The following is a 21,649-nucleotide window of genomic DNA, read 5'->3' as shown; positions in this document are numbered from 1 at the left end:
AAAGTAAAGTAAAATGCCCATAAATAAATAACAAAATACCATGTTAGGACATAAAATGATCTGCTTAACAGAGATCAAATACTCTTACGACTTAAATAATCAAAAACATCTTAGTCATGTGTTCTAAAATATCACAGAAGGCATATGTAGCATAAATACAACAATAAAAACTACCTAAGAAAATACTGACAGTAATGCAAAAGTAAAATGTTTTGGGTGCAATGCACTTGAATTCAATGTAGCAGGAATAGGGAAAATAAATAGTAAAGATTAGGACCAGTCATTAGGTTCTATGTTTGTGTTAAACTCTAAACTAGATTCTGAAAAACAAAAGATTGATGAAAAGGTGATATGGAACTGTCTGATCCAGCAGTTCACAGAAACAAATCTCCAGCGGCCAGATGTCCTAGCTCTCTCCCTTGCCTTCTTAATGGGCAATCTGGTGGTACACGTTTCTTGCCCCTTCACAATTCCCTTCAGTCACCTATGTATTAAATAAATCAGATTTATCTTCAAAGTTCACTTTAGCGTAGGTATACTTTGATTTCAGAGTTGTTCTGTCCAAACAAAACGAACTTAACCACTGATGATGTCAGAAATTAATTTACAGAGATTACATTTTTCTTCTCATTAGTATTATTAGTTATTACAGTTTAAAAGTCACTTTTTATCTATCTTATCCTAATAAAACCTAGCAAGGCAACTAGTATTATATTTATTCTCATTGTGTGTATATACATGTATGTGTTATATATACATATATCCACATACATATATACTTACATATATGTATATTTATATACATACACATGTCTACATATCCCCAGCAACTTCAAGAGCTGACTCACACAAAACCAAAAAACTGTTTTAAAATAAAAAATAGAACAAAGGTAACCAGTTATTTTAAGTCTATATTTGATAAATCAATCAACAAGTATAAACAAGTTCAGATTTCTGTCTTGGGTAAAGAGAGGAAATAAAAATAGGTAAATTGTGAGTAGTTGACAAGGAGAGAGTCCACCACTAAGAAAGGGCACCAAGGTGAAGAAACTAGAGATGAAGAATATTAATGACTGTGTACTACTATCTAGGTTCAATTTTGATAACCTAAAACTGAGCAAAGAGAAGAGGTACAGAAAATACAATGAATAAATACAGATGAAAGTTCTTAAAAACATGACTTCATTCAAAAAATAATTTATGTAGAAATAATTTGTTGATAAAAATATGACTATAAACTTTTCAAGGCTATTTATACATAGCTTGTTTGATTTACATAGAACCTCTCTTGGTGTTACAGTGCCCCATTCCCACAAATATTAAGAATGCACAGTTATTGGACATTGTGTGTCCTCCCATGGCCCACTGGGTGGACTGGGGGAGAGTGTAAACTTAAATGTGGACATTGACCATGTGGTGCAGCAGTGCTCAGAGATGTGTTCACCAAGTGCAGTGAGTGTCCAATGATGTTGGAGGAGGTGGTTGTTGTGAGAGGAGTGGGGTGAGGGGGGTGCGGGGATATACGGGGACCTCATATTTTTTGAATGTAACATTAAAAAATAAAGACAAAAAAAAAAAGGAATGCACAAAGTTTTATACAAAGCATAAACTGAAGGCTTAACAAGGGAACTGGCATGACAATTTTTCAAAATGATTCATTTGCTTGCTGTTTAAAATATCTTAAGATTCAAATTTAAATGTGATTTGTACACGACATACTAGGTATATATTACAAAAAACTCCTGTTCTTACTCAGAAATGAGACTTTAAATATATTCCCTTTACAAACTAAACACATATTTTCTCTACAGTTTTGCTCTACATGGATAATCAAATAAAAGCAACCAATCACGACAGATTGTGTTATTTATCTAAAGCACAATTCGATAAACCTTTTGCCTAAATGAATTTTTAGAAATCACAATTATGTGTTTATTAAGTATAAGGTAAAGAAAAGACAAAGATAAATGATTTAAAAAGAGCAAAGAGAAAGGTATCTTTAAGAAATTCAGTTGGTTAGACTACAATAAGTGGTTAGACTTTATAAAAAAAAGACCTACTTTTTTTATGTTCTTGCTTACTTATTCTTTTGGGGGATGAGCCAAGGCAACAGTAAGCTACTACTCTATTGATCTGAGTGTTATTAATAGTATTTTAGCATAATTCAATATAGTAAAGTCTTTGAGAAAAGAGATTTATATCAAAGTTAAATACTCACCAATGTTTTGGTGTAACCTGGCTCAGACTGATAACTTCATCAAGGATTTCATTTTTAGCTTTTTCAAATAGTTCATTCTAGGCATATAAATACAAGTAAGTAAGATTTTCTTAAGATAGTAATTATCCTACCATGATCTTCAGAGATAACTAAAAAGAAGACCTCTGACAGGCTAGTAGGCTGAGGTTAGGCTTGAAGCATGCATTAAGAGAAAACAGTGCTCTTCTTTTTCATCGTCATTTTGGTGTGTTGCTTTGCTGCATGGGGGCCTGTACCTATCTTCACGCTATGCAGGAGCCTGAGCCTCACTGTGCAGGTCTGGGATGCCTTTTTTCTTTTTTCACCAGGAGGTCCCAGGGATTGAACCTGGGCCCTTCATATGGTAAATGGGAGCTCAACTGCTTGGGTCACAGCCGCTTCCCTCCACTCTTTCTTTAGGAACACCAATATCCAGATAAGGACAAATAAAAGTGATTCAAACATCTATTTTATTTATTCAATTTTAAATGTAGTTTTTCACAAAACATTTGTTCATGTAGTATTTTCTCATAACAGATGTTATGTGAAAGCATCAATGCAAACATTTAGTGTATTAGTAAATTAGAAAATCAATATTGTACTTCTTAGAATCTTACAATATTGTACCATCTTAGAATCAAGAAAAATCAATATTTAGTTTCCACTAAATTTGAATATATTTCTTCATGGTACATGTTGACAAAATAAAAAGTTAATTTATAATTGAAAAGGTTTTAGATTACATAAATACATTAATTCTAAAGAGCTTTAAAGAGTATCCTTCACCTCAGAAAACACCTGTTTCAACATCCTAGGAACCCTAATAAGTTTTTTATTTTATGTAATAAATATTGTACAAGAGATAACTGCTCCTAGAAGCAGCTCTAAATTGGTAGTCATGGTAAAAACCAAAGTAATTTAATTTACCAGATTTCTCTATTTCTCTCTTCAACATAAATTTTGTTAGATTAGATTAATATACACAGTTTTAGACTATGATATTCAAAATACATGAGGTTCACAAATATTACCCTGTCAAGTTCTCTCAGGCGAGGGTAGTTATTTTTCCACTCAGTTTCGAGGTTAAAACGTGTTGCTGAGGAAGAAGCAAAAAAAGATTCAAGTCTAATGATTCTCTTTTGTTTCCAATACAGTGGTTAAAGGCTATCTCACATATCTCTTGTATTCACTGAACTTCTGAGGGTAAACTTATGCCTCCCTAGTACTCTGGGCTCTAGAATTCCATTTTTGTAACAGCTTTCTAAATTAACCTCTAGTTTCTCCATTTTTCTTTCCACACAACACAAAGCAGAGGCATAGTATAGTTGATAAAAACATAGACTCTGGAGTCAGACCACTAGAACCAAATCCTGGGTCTATCATTTATTTTCTGTAAGACTGGGTAAGTTACTCCGTGCCTCTGTTTTCTCTTATGAAAAACTAGAACAATATTATATTCATAAGGCTGTTGAGGGACTAAAGGGGATAAATAGTTAGGATTTCCATGTATGAAAAGAGAAGGAGAGTTTATTCTTTTCAGGTGAAATTATGGAAGCAAATACATGGAACCAGGCAAATGTGCAGTTCAAGAAACAGTATAATGTAGCCAAGGCACAGAGTCCATTTCATCTCCTTCCTCTAAAATGGGGGAACCCAAGTTCACTACAGTTTAATAAGCTCTTTCTTCCAAATGCTACTGCAAACTTTTCTAATCTGCTTAAACTATGCAGTATGCTTCAAGCACTGTTTCCTGAGAAAGGGGAAATTCTGATCTTATATAACAACTGAAGATCTATACATTTTCCATTTTCCAAATACTATTGAATAAGTAACTGTTAAAAGGGGTAAAGAATTTAATGGAAGCTAAGGATTGCCAGCTAATAATATGTCAAATCTGTTTGCTTATTTTAAAAAGTCAACCTACCTTTGAAACTATCAGCCTGTTGTTCAACTGACTCTCGTACCATTTTCCAAAAGCAGTCTGATACAGCAAGGCTTAAATTTCTTGTGGTCACTTGGTGTGCCTTTAGCATGCTTGTCCTATAGGAAAATAACATTATTAAAATGACAATAATACCATTACCAAGTTTGAGAATGCACTCGTTATGGAAATATAACCTTTTTTTTTCTTTTACATCAATTTTATTGAAATGTATTCATAAACCATACAACTCATCTAAAGGGAATATAATTTTAATAGCCACTTATACATTTTACCCTAGTGTCTGTTTAGTAGAACTCTCTGTGATGATTATAACACTCTATATCTGTGCTGTTCAATCTGGTAGCTACCAGCCACAAGGTTAGTGAGCCCTTGAAATGTGGCTAATATGAAGAAGGAACTAAATTTCTTATTTAATTTTTACTAATTTAAATTTAAATAACCACATGGGGATAGTGACTACAGCATTAGACAGTACAGCTCTACACTCTTGTCAGTTTCCCTCCCAATATAATATTCAGTAATACCTGGTTTCCAAGAACTCTTTTGATTTACTACACCCATCTAGGATATAAAATTTTTAATATAATTCCACTTTCCCTTAATTCTTCCTTTTGCCTGTTCTGTCAAAATCATATTTTTCTTTAGAGTACCCCTTTGAACCCACTTAATAGGTGTCTACGTTTTGCCTACATCCCAAGGAGCAGTTTATTATGCCAGTATCTAAGGATACTGCTCAGGTGATAAACTGCTCCCAAAGCTGCCAAGGAGCAGCTTACGGACTTGCATAGTAGAGCCAGATCCTGATTTGAAGAAAATTCAATGTAAAGCTAAGAGCTATAAAACACAAACTTTTAAGTGAAATAGTTTCAGTTAGTGCTACTCTCAATCTAAAATCTTCAAATATTTAACAAGACACTTACTTCAAGAGTTTTGAATTCTGAAAAAATTCTTCTTCATATTCTCTTATAGCTTCAATGCTTTCAGAGCTGTTTCCTAGGAAAAGATGATGGTCAAATTTTCATTTAGAAAATGAATCTGTATTATTCAAAAACAACTAAAACTAAATTATAATAATTCATCTTTGCATACCTTTTCCCGTTACAACAGCAAAATAACCTAGAGCTTTCATTGGGAAGAGTTTTCCTTCAATTATCTGCTGAATCTATTTTAAAGAGTAGGGAAATAAATGTGAGGTATAGGCATATATAATTTTTAAAAGCGTTCTGTACAATTTAGAAAGCAAAATAACTTAATGACACTATATATTTGACTAAATCCATAAATCTTGACAAAAGCATTTAAAATGTATTTTAATTGGTATTTGAAGAAAATGTAACATATTTATATTTTACTACATTGAAAAATATGTTATTAAAATGTACATACCACAATTAAAACTTGAAATGATGTGTCATACTTTGGAGTCAGACAGACCTAAGTTTGAATCCCTGCTCTACCATTTACTAGCTATATGGATTTATTTATTTATTTATTTATTTATTTATTTATTTATTTATTTATTTATTTTTAAAGATTTATTCATTTATTTCTCTCCCCTTCCCTTCCCACCCCGGTTGTCTGTTCTCTGTGTCTATTTGCTGCGTCTTCTTTGTCCGCTTCTGTTGTTGTCAGCGGCACGGGACTCTGTTTGTTGTTGCGTCATCTTGTTGTGTCAGCTCTCCGTGTGTGCAGCACCTTTCCTGGGCAGGCTGCACTTTCTTTTGCGCTGGGCGGCTCTCCTTACGAGTCGCACTCCTTGCATGGGGCTCCCCTATGCAGGGAACACCCCTGTGTGGTGCGGCACTCCTTGCGCGCACTAGCACTGCGCATGGGCCAGCTCCACGAGGATCAAGGAGGCCCAGGGTTTGAACCGCGGACCTCTCATGTGGTAGACGGATGCCCTAATCACTGGGCCAAGTCCACCACCAGCTATATGGATTTAAGTAAGCTACTTAACTTTTACAAAAGGCTGTTAAAAAGATTTGAGTATAGATACTTAGTACAGTGACAGGCCCTTAGAAACACTCAATATATGGTAGCTATTGTTATTAGTTCCAGATTCATCATTCACACACAATGTAAGAACTTCTACCCCCTAAAACCCATTGAGAGCTCAGACTGACTCCTCTAAGACAAGCTACATCCCTAATTTAATGCTGAATCTTTGGTATAGAAAGTATTGAAACAAGCTTCACTTACATTTCAAAAGAATTACAAAAACACTATTCAAAAGAAAAGGAGGGAAAAATTAAAGCAATCAAGAAAGATTAGAGGAGTGCAAAAAAAGTTGCTGCCCCGTAAGTAACTGCTTCCACCTCATTTCTCCCCTTTTTCACAGCAGGAACAATACTGACACAGTAGGCCTTACCCTTAAGTGGAGGTCATGAAAGCTGTGCAGAAGACTTAACACAGCAGGCCTGAGATTGCTATTCTTGAAAGCTGGCCCTTAGCTTGCATCTGAATTGGTAAAGTTCCCTGACTGAAGTAAAAATCTTCTCAACCAAGAGTGGTTTAGACCTGAATATCTGTTTTCCTTTTGGGAATCTGGAATTTTGGTAAATAAGGAGGCTTATATGACCAGCCTCCAATAAAAAACCTTGGGTGCTGAGTCTCTAATGAGCAACTGTTTTAAACAAAAACTTCATACATGTTGCTACGAATTGTTGCTGGAGAAATTAAGCGGGTCCTTCGTGACTCTACTGGCAGAAGACTCTTGGAAGCCTGCGCCTGCTTTCCTCTAGACTTCGCCCCATGTGCCTTTTTTCTTTGTGATTATGCTTTGTATCCTGCTGTAATAAATCTTAGGTGTGAGTTTGACTATTCACTAGAAGGAGCCCTGAGTTCTTCTAGAAAATAACTGAATCTAGGAGTGATCTCTGGAACTCAAGAAACAGATGTATAATACAGAAAGCTTAAGGTGGGAAGGAAAAAAATTTTAATCAGCTTTAGTAAGTATAGCCTAAAATTTTTCTACAAGGGGCAATGAGGTAATGTAATAATAAAAATTAAAAATGACAGCCAATATATATTTATCATGTATGTGCTAAGTACTATTCCAATGACTTTACAATATATTTAATTCATTAAAATCTCACAACTTATGAGATAACACTATCAATATCTTCATTCCCACCAGATGAGGACATGGAGCACTGAAAAGTTAAATATGTTCTTAAGATAAGGGACACTGATAATCACATATAGAATTCAAAAAAATTCAAAATAAAAATAATCTTAGAGAGCCACTAGACCAATAGGTGGGGTTCTGTATTGGTTGGATTCAGAAAAGCAACAAGATTTGGTGGTGGGGCATGAATGAGAATACTGAGGCCGGATGCTCAGTCCAATGCCTTTTCTAAAAGAAAAATCTGCTCCATAGCCCTTTTATGAATTACCAGAGGTCATGTTTTCACAATAAAATGGCATATCTAAGGGGTCCAAAAGGAATCCATGTTATCACTAGCTTTACACTAATTTATATGAACATTAACTGAAACAAAAAATAAAAACTAAGCCAAGCAACCCCACAAATTAAGGTAGTGAATATATGCCAGCATCTAAAATTATTAAAATTAATTTTAATACTAATTTTAAGCAATACTAGCAATTTAATTATTTCTGATGAAAACTAACTATAAGTATGGATATTTAATTTATATCATAAAACTTCATTTAATTTACTGCAACCTTCTAATACTTGGAACCAAGAAAAATTCCACTACCACTTTCTGATGAAAGCATTACACAAGGAAAAAAAATTTTTTTTTTTTACAACCACCTCTTGTGGCAATAAGGTTATACACAGCTGGAGCTTACAATAGAACCCATAATCACAATATAACTTACATAAAGAATCTATTCTCATGAGAAAAAACTTTCCCTCACCCTGCTTGGACTAGTCACATTTTTCTCTGCCAGGTCTACTTTGGTCAAAACAAATATTGTCCTTCTTCCATGAGGATCCATTTGACTGACCAAGTCTGTAACAATACTGCGTTCAGCATCCACAGATCCATCTGAAGAGAATTAAAAATTGACAATGTAATAATTGCAAAATGGATAAAAACTTAGTATAAGCTACAACCTTGACTCTAAATTACAGCTCTCTATCTATATTTAAATTTCTTTTTTAGACATAGTACTTTTATTTTTATGGGAGGCATCAGAGATTGAACCCAAGACCTTGTACATACAGGAAGCATTCAAACACTTGAGCTTCATCTGCTCCCCTATTCATATATATTATACATTTTTTAAAAACTAGAGATTATTGACATTTTAGATATTAGACATAGTGCTGCTTTTTTTTTTTTTTTTGGTAAAGACATATTTATTTATTTCTTCCTCCCCCACTTGTCAGCTCTCTGTGTCCATTCACTGTCCGTTCTTCTGTGTCTGCTTGTCTTCTCTTCAGGCGACACCAGGAACCAATCCTGGGACCTTCCAGAGGGGGAGAGAGGTGCTCAATCTCTTGTGCCACCTCAGTTCCCTGGTTGGCTACCTCTCTTATTGTCTCTCCTTTGTGTCTCTTTTTGTTGTGTCATCTTGCTGCACCAGCTCTCTGCTAGGGTCAGCTTGCCGTGTGGGCCAGCATTCCCTGTGAGGGCCAGTTTGCTTGGGCCAGCTCACTGTGTGGGCCAGCTTGCCTTTACCAGGAGGCCCCAGAAATCGAACCCTGGATGTCCCATATGGTAGACAGGAGCCCAATTGCTTGAGCCATATCTACTTCCCAATATATTACACATTTTTTAAAAAACTTCTGCAATTAGTAGTTTGTTAGTATTATCTGGGACTCAGATATTCAGTAGTCCTCCTGAAATTATACACAAACAAAGCAAATAGCAAAAATCCAAAAGTCAAAATAATGTAACAAGGTAGTATTCCCCCACAAAAGCATGTAAAGTTACAAGAACACTATTTTAATACTGTACTGGCACTTTAAGAGAAGGATAATCTCAAAAACCACAAAGTTGCCAAATTGTTCCCTAAGGTGCTAAGCAGGGAAAATGACCCTAAATGAATGAGTTTGGGTTTTACAAATAAAAACCAAATTGGAATAATTTGAATAACTGGTACTGAGATGTAAATTTCAAGCGTCATCTTTCCTTGTGTTTATGTCATTCAGAAAGGGGTGAACAACAATATATGAAAATATATCCTAATTTAAACATGGCACCATCATTTCAAAAGTTGGACCAATTAATTAAAAATAATTATAATGGAGAATCTCAAGTTCCTAAGCAGTCCATATTTATATAAATTGGAAAAGACATTTACAGTCAGCACTTTATAGAGTCCCTTTTAACTACAACAAAATTTAACATGGCAGTCTTGTATTTTAAGCTCACACTTTCGGAGATACATTCTCAGGTCTTCTTCAATATGGGAATTGTGACTATAACTGCCATTACATGGTAATGGGTGTTAAAGACTGAAGAGTTCTCATGTAAAGATTAGAATATACCTTTCTATTAGTCCTTCAAAGACAGATTTACAGAATGTTTGACTCTAATAAGTCCATCTTATGAAGATATAGGTTACTCTTCAATTTGTAAATGTGGAAACTGGGCTATGCAAAGTTTAACATCAACTGATCTAGATTTCTGAGTTTCAATGTCAAATGAAATTCAGATTTTATCGCTGAATATGCAGATGTAAGCTTTTATCAGCAAACTATATGAACAGATTAATACTGTCAGAATATCACGTGATCCAAAATGGGGAAAAGCAAAAAATTAGCTTCCCCTCAAGAAGTGTTATTTCGGACCTAAGAAAAGGACAACAATACTAATAAAATAACAAACAGTATTTACTTAGAAGCGTTCAACAAAACAGCTTCAACTTTTTTCCCCACAGTTATAGAGTGCTATTCAGTGAACAAAACAATTATTTTGGATAAGCTGCATCAGAGACAAATGAAGATGAAAAACTACCATGCTCAAATATATAACTAATCTCTGCTGTGCACAGATTACCTGCTTCAAGTTTCCATGCCAATTTACAACCCCTACACTGTAGCAGGCAAAAATAGTGGCCATTGAAAAGATCAGTGCAGGCCTATCTAAAAATACATTTGAGTAGTGTGTTAACTACACAAAAAAACAAATCTTAAACACAGACTTACATTTCAATTTCTTTCTTTAGAAGGACTGAGTTATGTACAGGGGGGTTAAATTCTTTATAGACAAGAAAAAAAAACCTGCATTAGAACCAACTTATCTTCATCTTCCTCCTTAACATCTTCATCTTCTTCATCTTCCTACCCTTCCTTCTTTTTCTTGCTTTTTTCAGCCTTGATGACTCCCTTTATTGTCACACCAGGCTTTTCTTTAGCTTGATATGCAGCAATATCTTTTGTATTTTTCCTTGGCTAAGCAATCTTCTTTTCATAAGGCTGATTGTCACCTGCAATGGTCTTATGCCACATCTCTCCTAGCATCTTTGCAGCATCATCAATGCAGAAATCAGGATGTTTGCCTTTGATTTTTGGGCGAAATTCAAAAAAACAAGACAAAGCCTGGAGGAGGCCTTGTGTATGCACTGGGATCTTTGAATTTCCTTTTTGTTTCTTCTTTAGGAAGGATATAGGTTTTCATTCCCCTTTCATAAAGGGCCTTGTCCACCTTGGCCATGTCTTCAAATTTTCCTTTCTCTTTAGCAGATGTGGTCCTTCTACCTCTCTGACCAGTTCATAGAAAACTCTGAAAAGTTGACTGAAGCATCTGGATGCTGCTTCCTGTGATCCTCCTGGCAAGTACGTGTGAATAATGAATATGATGACATTTTGCCTCTTCGCTTCTTAGGGTCTCCTTTGCCCAGGTCTACTTATTTTTCATTCGTGAGGCTCAGAGTCATCCAGTGGCCACCCAGCTCACACTTGCCCCAATGCTGTCCCCTATGGAGCTCAAAGTACTGCAATGGCTGTCTATAGCAATATTTTTTAGTATGTTCACCCTAGTTAGAAAGGAAATTCTAGCCAATGAAAATCTGAATATAGCCTACAGTAAAATTTATCAAAATATTTCCAAATTAAATTTTACTTACTAATAAAACGAATGAGTAATGAGAGGACAAAAGTACATTTATCTTGTTTATGTAAAATGCATATTTAAGGCAAAGTTGAACTGCTATAGATTGAAGTCTACCAGTGATATTCCCTGCACTAGAAACCTGTAAGTTCATTTCTGCTGCACTAGAAACCTGTAAGTTCATTTTGTCACATATCATTAATATTATTTAATAAATTTAAATGCAGGGTAACAGTTCAGAGGATTTATGTAATATATGTATCTGAGATAAACTTTTTTCCTGTGAGGATGAATATCAGGGTAAGTATGGGGAAGTCAGCCTAACCCTGTGCCATCTCAGGGTGAAGTCTAGCCCAGAGATCCCTAAAACCCGAGCAAAGTCTGATGGTAAGGAGGCTCCATATGCAGGCAGCACAGAATGACACCAGTGCCATGGCTAATTAGGATCTATCTAGACCACTGTATCCACATTGTATGACAGATATATGCTGAGATAGTCTGCAATAAGCAGAGCTTCTTTAAATAATTTTCAACCCAATAATGTAAACAAAATCTTTTTATTTGATTTACCTTGAATACACAGTATGATGGCGTTAGGATTCTGCATATAAGCTTTGCTGATACTGAAAATAGTTTCCTTTGTGTCAGGAGCCATGCCTGAAGTCACAGTCTTGAAGAAAAAAAAAAAATTTTAATGTCATTAAAAATGTTCCCCACAATAGGAATAAAATAAGACATATTTCAAACATACTTACATTAATCACACCAGGTAAGTCAACAAGCACCATCCTCTGTAGTCCAGGGCCTTTTACATTTAAAGATATGGTCTATTCGGGAAGAAAAAGAAAACAATTTTTTTTTCGGTAGGAGGAGGTGCCTGGGTGGGGCATTGTTAAAAATTGTTAGTGATATATATTCTGTAATATCTATTCAGATATGGTAGTCTTAATAATTTCTTTCTGATCCTAAAAGTAATCTAGGGAATTATTTGTAAAAAACAAAGACGAAACACCAAAAAAACAAATTTAAGAAAGAAATTATAAGAAATTATACACAATCTTGTTACCAAACCTTCGTTAACATTTTAATGACACACTACTATATGTGGAACAACAATTAAAAAAAAATAGAGTCTCGTGGAACAGTTACAATCTAAACATCAGCACCAATATCATGGTTTATTTGAAACCAAAAGCATTGGATTTCCACAAAAACATTGAAATGAATTGCAACCCTTACCTCAGGACTAACGGTACAGCCTTCTTTCACACTTTTCCTCATTCGGATTTCTATTTCACGTCTTAATGCTGCAAGCTATTAACAGAAAACCAAGAAAATCTCAAGAAAATCTTCATAAATATTTAATTGTCTCTTATGAGCTTAAACAGCTTATAAAGTTAGACCTATGAACTGGTGAGCAGACAAGGCTTTCTAGGGCACTATAAAATCCTTGCTTATCTACTTACGTCTTCCTCTTTAGTAAGATCAAACTCGCGAGAGCTATCTTTAAACAAAGCCACATGGTGAGGACCTTCACTGAGAGTCACCTGAAATTAATAAAATTGAGACATAATGATGCATTTACAATGAATATTCATTCCTATAGCACTTAATGGGACCATCATGATGCACAAATATGCGAAATCCCTTCACACCATATGTGACAGGCATCCCCTGGAGCTGTCAGCATGGCAGTGGTGGGACCACATGTTTCTGTATCTGTACCTGTATAATTATATTCATTTCACACATGTAGAGATTCCCCAACAAGACTGTTGGCCACTTGGAAAAGAACACATCTTTTATTTCTCCCCCTAAATATTGCTAGAATGCTGCTACCCATCGTGTTTCCCAGTCAGTTATACAGAATTGTGCACAAAATCACTACTCTAAAACTTGAAAAACTAAAAGAAAATCTTACATGTAACTTCAAAGGTCAATTAGGGATAGGATAATATATGTATTAAGTATCTATTTATTGAGCACCAACTATGTGTCAGATGTTACAGGTGGGAGGATGGGGGAAATATACAATATTGAACTGTCCCTGTTTTAGACTTCACTTTATACTGAGAAACATTTACTGTGCACAAAGACAGTAGGATAATGTGACAAAATCTAGGGGGCACCAAAAGAGAATGGAATTCACTATATGGGATCAAGGCAGGCTTCACCCAAGACATGACATTTGACAATACACTATAACAACTTATGTTCATGGTCAATGGTTTAATGAGAACTTGTAAACTACCACATTCCTTATCTTTTGAATCGTAACTTTTAAAACGTCTCTATTACCTTATTTTACTTTTAAAATACAATTCTTCCCACTGAGATCAACTAAGCAGGCTAGATAAAATAAAATTGTAACAGCTGTTTGAAGGCATCACAGAGCAAACAGGGAAGTCTGGACTAGGATTCCAATATCCCAAAGGATTTTTTTGGGATTTTCAGTTAATTTCTTCCGGAAATACAACATCATCCACAGCCTAGGGTTCTGGTAACAATGTCAGAGGCAGGTTTACAATGTTGCTTTTGGGCATGATATTTGATGTGGTTTAAAGTTCATAGTGTTTTCTACACTAGCACCCTATATGTTCACTAAAAGCAGAATGGATATATAAAGTGTGGCATAGACCCACAATGGAAAACTATAACACAATGAAGAAAGAAATAGGGTTGCGCACAACAAGGTTGAGTTCACACCATGACCCCAAATTCCATCCATATAAAATTTAAAAGACACAAAACTCATCTATGATGACATAAGTCAGAATAGTGGTTACCATAGTACAGCAGGTGGGTCATGACTAGCAGGCATGACCTAAAGCATGACCACAGGGTGCTGGTCATGTTCTGTATCTACCTTATGGCAATGTGGGTGTTTTCAATTGTATAAATTAATCACTCTACCCTAAAAGATTTTATCAGTCTAGGTAAAAACTTTCAATAAAGTTTACAGATGGGTTCCCTGGTCAATTAGTAATAAAAACCAAGGGTGTATAAAAAGATAAGACTGAAGATTTTATACAATAAACATAATTAGAGAAACTAACTGCCATTGTTAGCTAACCCCCTATATCCTCAACCTCCCCTTTCTTTCCTCAACTTCTTGCTCCTCTGAAAGCAATGCCACTCCTGCAGTCCTTTTAAGATTGTTTTCCTCCACATTCCACTGGGCCCAGAGGTGGGGCTGATATCCAATTTGATCCTTGTGGATACTGACAGGCCATTGTTTCTTTTCCCTCCTTCCAAAAAACCTTATGATGCTCTGAAGCTCATTTCATCACACTAGACTGCCCAATACCCCTCCATGTTGCAATTATATACAGACTATAGTTATGACACATCATTATACACACCATTACAATTAATACACAACTGTAGAAATTCATTTTAAATTTATGTCCACTGACCTTAATGGGGCCCTTAACATGACTCAGCAATCCTAATATTTCTCTATTTTCCTTGTCACCTCACTTACCACTCTCTTAGAAGAGACTTCACACTTTCCCATCTTGCTGCAACCCTCATATTTTCTCCTCTTTCCTCACAGAGGAAGTAGAAGCAATCAGAGGAAAACTTCCACATATTCCATTTACTACCTTCCACTGGTAATTTCAAAGATCAATTCTCAGTCTTTATCTCCCCTGATCTCCAGCTGCATCTCTTTCCCTGTGACTTCCTCTCCCACCATCTTTCCTCCCTCAGATCCTGTCATGCTGACTTCCTGGCTATTCCTTCTACTGATTTATACATGAGGAATGATACCAAATGCTATATACCAATTCTTTCTTTAAAGTTCTTCATTTTAACATAATGAACAAACCTCAATGAAACAGTTACTTTCCTGGGCAACTTGAGTGAGATGGTTACTTTCTCACCTTAACTGGAGAACGTGTCATCATCTCTCCAGAGCCTCGAGGGAATATTCGTGCTTGAGCAATCATTTCTAATACACTAGTTTTCCCAGCACTCTGATCTCCAACCACAACAACCTTATCACAAAAGAAATAACATTTATTCATGTTTTCTGACATAAAATTACTTTTAAACAGGTTTCAAATGTTGTTCTGGGATGTTTTAGTCCTAAAATCATATAGTATAAGAAATGATTTTTAAAATATCATTAATGAAGGAATAATGGTTGACATATTATGCATATTTCAAATAAACAGCAAAATTAACTGATTATTTACAGCCAAACATAAATTAAAAAACATGTTTGCTTAAACCACTCTTTTTAAAACCAGACTGCTGATGCTCCATAAATATTTCTAATACCTAGTTTACTCTTTATAGATATATTCTATGAGGTTAAATTTGATTCATGCCTAATTTGTCCACTGTTCAGGTGTTTTAACATTTTAACTAGTTTAAATATATAATGTCAATTATCAATATCCTTCCTTTGTAAAGCATAAATGTTAGGAAACAAATGGAACCAAAATGAGGAGCTATAGTCAAGCATTCAGTGAAACACATGAATAAGATATATAGATATATAGATAAAATAATTACATGTATATTTGAGAACCTAAAGTACATATTTTTTGCTAATGGCCAAGTTCACTGTCTATTAAATGTTCATTTACCCGTGGCAGATGATCTTGGGTGTTATAACTGGCATCATAATCAGACAGAACATCAAGAACTTCAGAATACATGTCAATCAAAGATTTCTGCAAAATTGAAAAAAAAATTTAATATAAAACAGTGACAAGACATTGGAAAAATACCACAGATATGTCAAAAGAAGCTGATAAATTCAAAATGTTTTTTCACAATCACTGCATTTTTAAACCAATTTTACTGAAACATTCATAAACCATACAATCCATCTAAAGTGTATAATCAACAGCATTTGGTATAATAGAGTTGTGCACTCATCACTTCAATCAATAATAGAGCATTTTCATTACTCCAAAAAAGAAAAAAGAAGAAAAAAAACCCAAAACAAATAAAAAACCCCTATCCCTTAGTAGTCAACTCTCAATCTTTCTCCTGCCATATGTAACTATTAATCTATTTCAGTCTCTAGAATTAATTTGTATTTACATTTTGTATAGATGGAGTTAAGCTTTTTTACTAGTTTATTTCACTTAGTATACTTCATTCTTTTTTTAACTCATTGATGGAAGGCTATTAATATATTACTAATCAAATGCTATGAATGTGCCACAATGATGAAAGAGGTTGTTGATGTGGAAGGAATGAGGTGGGATGGGGTATGGGGTATATGGAAACCTCTTATGTTTTCTAATATAACATTTTTTGTGATCAATGTATCTTTTTTTAAAAAGGCAATTAAATAAAAAAAATTTTAAGAGAAACACCATCTTTCTGTATGAAAGAATAAATTGTTTGGCTTCAAATAAAAAAAATAAAAATAAAACCTAAAAATATAAGTATATATATATATATATAACTATATACTACTGTCCATAGTTTGTTCTGGTTGTATTTTTGCCCAAATATTACTTTGATATTAACATTTTATAACATTAATGTATATTTTATCTGCTTCAGAGAAAAATATTCCAATATATGCCCTATTAACCAAACTATTTTCACAAGAGGATTTGCTATTTCTATATAGACTCATGTTTCATTTTTTCCACTTTCTTTCTAGTGATATACATGACCATAGACTTTCCCTTTCAACCACCATCATACCCAAATATTAGCTCTGCTAATTATAAACCATATGATGTGCTTTCACCATTTCTTTCATTTCCAAACAACCTTTTTACCAATTCTGCACAGATTAAACCTCAGCTTTCCAATCTCTAACCTCATTCTGTTTCCTGGTTACTTATATTCTAGCTATTGACTCCATGAATTTGCTCATTATATTCAGTTCCTCATGGCAAAATCATACAATATTTGTCTTTTTGTGTCTAGCTTGCTTCACTCAACATAATGTCCCCCAGGTTCATCCATATTGTCATATGCTTCATGACTCATTTCTTTTTACAGCTCAATAATATCCCATAGTGTGTATGTACCAGAATTTATCCATTCATCAGTTGGTAGACCCCTGGGTTGTTTCCATCATGTGGCAAGTGTGAGTGCTGCTGCTATGAACATCAGTGTGCAGATTTCTATTCATGTTGCTGCTTTCAATTCTTCTGGATATATACCTATTAGTGGTCTGTATCTAACTTCCTAAGGAACTGCCAGACAGACTTCCAAAGTGGCTGTGGCCATTCCACATTCCCACCAACAGTGACTAAGCATCCTTCTCTTTCCACATCTTCTCTAACACCTGTAGTTTTCTGTTTAGTGGCCATTCTCATAGGTGTGAAATGATCTCACTGTAGCTTTGATTTGCATTTCCCTAATAGGTAATGATGTTTTAACATTTTTTCATGTGGTTTGTTGCCATTTATATTTCTTCTTTAGAAAAATGCTTTATCATGTCTTTTGCCCATTTTTTAATCAGGTCCTTTGTCTTTTTATTGTTTAGTTGTAGGATCTCTTTATGTATTATGGATATTAAACTCTTGCCAGATGCGTGATTTCCAAATATTTTCTCCCATTTAGTAGGCTGCATTTTACCCTCTTCACAAAGTCCTTTGAGGTGCAGAAGTGTTTAATTTTGAAATGGTCCATTCATCTACTTTTTCTTTTGTTGTTCATGCTTTGGGTCACAAGGTTTAAGAGACCCCCCATCTACCACAAGATCCTGAAGATGTTTCTCTACATTATCTTCTAGGAGTTTTATGGTCCTGGCTTTTATGTTTAGGTCTTTGGTCCATTTTGAGTTGATTCTTGTATAGGGAGAGAGATAGGGGTCCTCCTTGATTCTTTTGGTTATGGATATCCAATTCTCTCAGCATCATTTGTTGAAAAGTCTCTTCTACTCCAGTAAAGTGGACTTGGTAGGCTTATCATTGAATCTTTACCCAGTGTGGGTAGAATTGAAATCTTTACAATATTTATTCTCCTTGTAACCCATGAACACAGAATGTTCTTCTATTTTTTAACCGTCTTTGATTTTTTTAGCAGTATTTTGTAATTTTCTGAATATAAGTTCTTTATGTCCCCAGTTAAATAATTCCTAAATATTTGAGTCTTTTTGCTATTGTAAATGAAATCTTTTTCTTAATTTCCTCCTCAGATTATTCATTACTAGTGGATATAATAAAAACACTACTGATTTTTGCATGTTGATCTTGTATGCTGCTACTCTGATGATCTCATTTATTAGCTCTAGTAGCTTTGTCATATATATTTTGGGATTTTCTAAATATAAGATCTATAAATAATAAGAGAATTACTTCCTCTTTTCCAATTTGGATGCCTTTTTTTTTTTTTCCTAACTGTTCTACCTAGAAGTTCTAACACAATGGTAGAAAGCATCCTTGTCTTGCTTCTGATTTTAGAGGGAAAGTTTTCAATCTTTCCCTATTGACTGGCATGTTGGCTACAGGCTTTTCACAAATGTCCCTATCAAGTTGAGGAACTTTCCTTCTATTTCTATCTTTTGCATTGTTTTTATTGACAAGGATGCTGGATTTTGACAAATGCCTTTTCTGTGTCAATCGAGATGATCATGTGGCTTTATTCTTTCGATATTTTAATCTGGTGTATTATGCTAATTGATATTTTTTTTGTTGAACCACCCTTGCATACCAGGAAAAAAATCCACATGATCATGGTGTATAATTCTTTTAACATGCTGTTAGATTCGATCTGCAAATATGTGTTGAGAATTTTTGCATCTATGTTCATTAGAGAGATTGGTCTGTAATTTTCTTTTCTTGTAGTATCTTTATCTGGGTTTGGTATTAGGGTGATGTTGGCTTCATAAAATGTGTTGGGTAATTTTCCCTCCTCTTCAAGTTTTTGAAGAGTTTAACCAGGATTGAAGTTATTCCTTCTTGAAATGTTCAGGATATACCTGTGAAGCCATCTGGTCCTTGAATTATATTTACTGAAAGATTTTCGATGATTGGTTCAATCTCTTGTGATTGGTTTGTTGAGTTCTTGTATTTCCTCTAGAGTCAATGTAGGTTGTTTGTGCATTTCTAGGAATTTGTCCATTTCATCTAGGTTGTCAAATCTGTTGGCATACAATTTCTCATAATATTCTCTTATGATGCTTTTTATTTCTGTGGGGTTAATCATAATGTTCCATTTCATTCCTGATTTTATTTTCACCTTCTCTTTTTTTTCCTTTGGTAGTCTAACTAATGGTTTCTCATCTTTATTAATCTTTTCAAAGAACCAGCTTTTGGTTTTGTCAATTTTTTGTTGTTATTGTTCTCAAATTCATTTATTTCTGTACAGATCATTGTTCTTTCTGCTAGCTTTGGGACTGGTTTGCTGTTCTTTTTCTAGTTCCTCCAGATGTTCAGTTAGGTCTTTGATTTTAGCTTTCATCTTTTTAAATATAGGTGCTTAGGGCTTTAAATTTCCCTCTCAGTACTGCCTTCACTTTATCCCATAAGTTTTGATAACTGTGTTCTCATTTTCATTTGTCTCGAGATATTTACTAATTTCTCTTGCACTTTCTTCTTTGACCCACTGGCTGTTTAGGAGTATGTTACTGAGCTTCCATATATTTGCAAATTTTCCCCTTTCCTACCTATTATTGATTTCCAGCTTCATTCCGTTATGATCAGAGTAGGTGCTTTGTATAATTCCAATCTTTTTATATTTATTGAGACCTGTTGTTTGACCCCGAATATAGTCTATCCTGGAGAATATGAGCACTTGAGAAAAATGTATAGTTCACTGTTCTGGAGTGCAATGTTCTGCATATGTCTGCTAGATCTTGCTTGTTAATGATATTTTTCAAATTCTCTGTTTCCTTGTTGATCTTCTGTCTAGTTTTTCTATCTTGATGTGAGCGACTTAATGAAGTCTCCAACTATTACTGTAGAAACACCTATTTTTCCTTTCAGTTTTGCCAGAGTTTGCTTCACGTATCTTGGGGCACCATGGTCAGGTGTATAGATATTTAGGCCTATATTTCTTTGTGGTGGTTTGTCCCTTTTATTAATATATAATGGCCTTCTGTATTTCCTATAATTTTTTGCATTTAAAGTCTGTTTTGTCTAATATTAGTATAGCTATCCCTATATTAATGTAGGGATGGTTTTGGTTATTGTTTTTGGTTATTGTTTGTGTGAAATATTTTTTAGGAGAAGACCCTGGAGGCAGGGTAGTTCAAGGAACCTAGGAAAAACCTTTTTTTTTTCCTTGTCTCAATAGTTCTCTATTCAGATATCAGTATGATTTTCACTATATGTCCTATAAAATTAATTAGCCAAGGTGTGAATATTTTAGCTTATAAATTCAAAAGAGTCCTAGAAGTTCAGCTTTTCTAATTTTGGGACTCCAGGAGTGCTCATTTACAAATATGGAAGCACTTATTAAATTTTTAGCAATTTGAATAAAGCTGTAATAAGAATTTTCATTTGTTAATTTGGTATTACCATCCAGAGATATGAAAATATACTTTGAACAAACAGGCAAACACAGAGAGAAAGTCAGACACACAAAAATATCAAACTTCCTAGTCTGAATCCTAACTTTGCACACTCTTTTGCAAATTCTTATACTGATACAAAGACATAAAAGACTGTACATATAGGATTGTTTCATTTTCTCATTCTTACAAAATGTTTAAGTGTAAAATAACATTATATATTCAAGAGATCTCTTTGAAGGCTATTCCTGATCAAATTTGCACTGTGTCCATGTGATTTTGCACAAAAATTTCTTTTTAGTCACTGACTTATGACCAAATTGTTCCCAATGCTTTAAAATATAATTTAGAGGACAATAGTTTTCTTTTATCTCTGCTGATTTCCCATTTTGACTTTTAGACCACAGATGAGTAAAAAAATTCCAGGATATTTTCTTTAAGCTTGGGCCCAATGGTGAGGTTGTCTATGCCTGGGGGCCTGCTCCCCATTGGACTGCAAGAGGTCTCTGGGAGGGGACTCCAACCTGCAGCCCTTAGACCAGTTTCATCCCTGAAACCAGGGACCTAGAAGTTAAGAACCATGCACCACTTTGCTGCTTACAGTTTCGGCAGGAAATTTAAACTGTCACCCCAAAACCAAGTTAATTATTGTATCCTAGAAACCAAGCTAATTTTATACTCACTGAGGTCATTGAAGTTTCAGGGAAAACTGATTTCTCTTGTGGCTTGCTGCTTTCAGGATCCTCGACACTTGGGCAGAAGATCCCCTCTCCTCAGTCCTAAGAGATAATAGGACTCTGGCGCTGGTGGACTGTAAGAGATGTCCAACCCCAAGGATCGAGGATTCCACTGGGCAGCAATCTCCTCAGAGGTTGTGGGGAATCACCTAGGGTGCCAAATTGAAGGAAACCCCACAAGGGTTCCCCTGGGTTCTTGCCTGAAGCAGAGGAATTGCAGTCCACACCAAGATGTCACAAGAGAAAGCAGTTTTAACACTGGCA

At 34.8% G+C, this 21,649-nt stretch overlaps 1 protein-coding gene and 1 pseudogene across 4 annotated transcripts in view; both read right to left on the bottom strand.

Moving 5' to 3' along the window:
* Nucleotides 1-21,649, bottom strand: part of OPA1 (OPA1 mitochondrial dynamin like GTPase) — a 101,109-nt gene that overhangs the window by 45,384 nt on the left and 34,076 nt on the right. For all 4 annotated transcript variants that reach the window (XM_058295545.2, XM_058295547.1, XM_058295546.1 and 1 more), the window contains 12 exons: nt 15,805-15,891; nt 15,094-15,207; nt 12,676-12,756; nt 12,449-12,523; nt 11,965-12,036; nt 11,780-11,879; nt 8,067-8,197; nt 5,271-5,343; nt 5,102-5,174; nt 4,161-4,276; nt 3,268-3,332; nt 2,219-2,295 (listed from right to left, as the gene is read on the bottom strand). In XM_058295545.2, coding sequence (XP_058151528.1) covers nt 2,219-2,295; nt 3,268-3,332; nt 4,161-4,276; nt 5,102-5,174; nt 5,271-5,343; nt 8,067-8,197; nt 11,780-11,879; nt 11,965-12,036; nt 12,449-12,523; nt 12,676-12,756; nt 15,094-15,207; nt 15,805-15,891 — 1,064 coding nt within the window. The remainder of the gene's footprint in view (nt 1-2,218; nt 2,296-3,267; nt 3,333-4,160; nt 4,277-5,101; nt 5,175-5,270; nt 5,344-8,066; nt 8,198-11,779; nt 11,880-11,964; nt 12,037-12,448; nt 12,524-12,675; nt 12,757-15,093; nt 15,208-15,804; nt 15,892-21,649) is intronic.
* Nucleotides 10,381-11,643, bottom strand: LOC139438775 (high mobility group protein B1 pseudogene; annotated as a pseudogene).

Source organism: Dasypus novemcinctus, chromosome 4 (genome assembly GCF_030445035.2).
Source record: "Dasypus novemcinctus isolate mDasNov1 chromosome 4, mDasNov1.1.hap2, whole genome shotgun sequence".
Taxonomy (NCBI): Eukaryota; Metazoa; Chordata; class Mammalia; order Cingulata; family Dasypodidae; genus Dasypus; species Dasypus novemcinctus.
The sequence above is the reverse complement of the archived record's forward strand: the minus strand, read 5'-3'. Positions and strand labels throughout refer to the sequence as shown.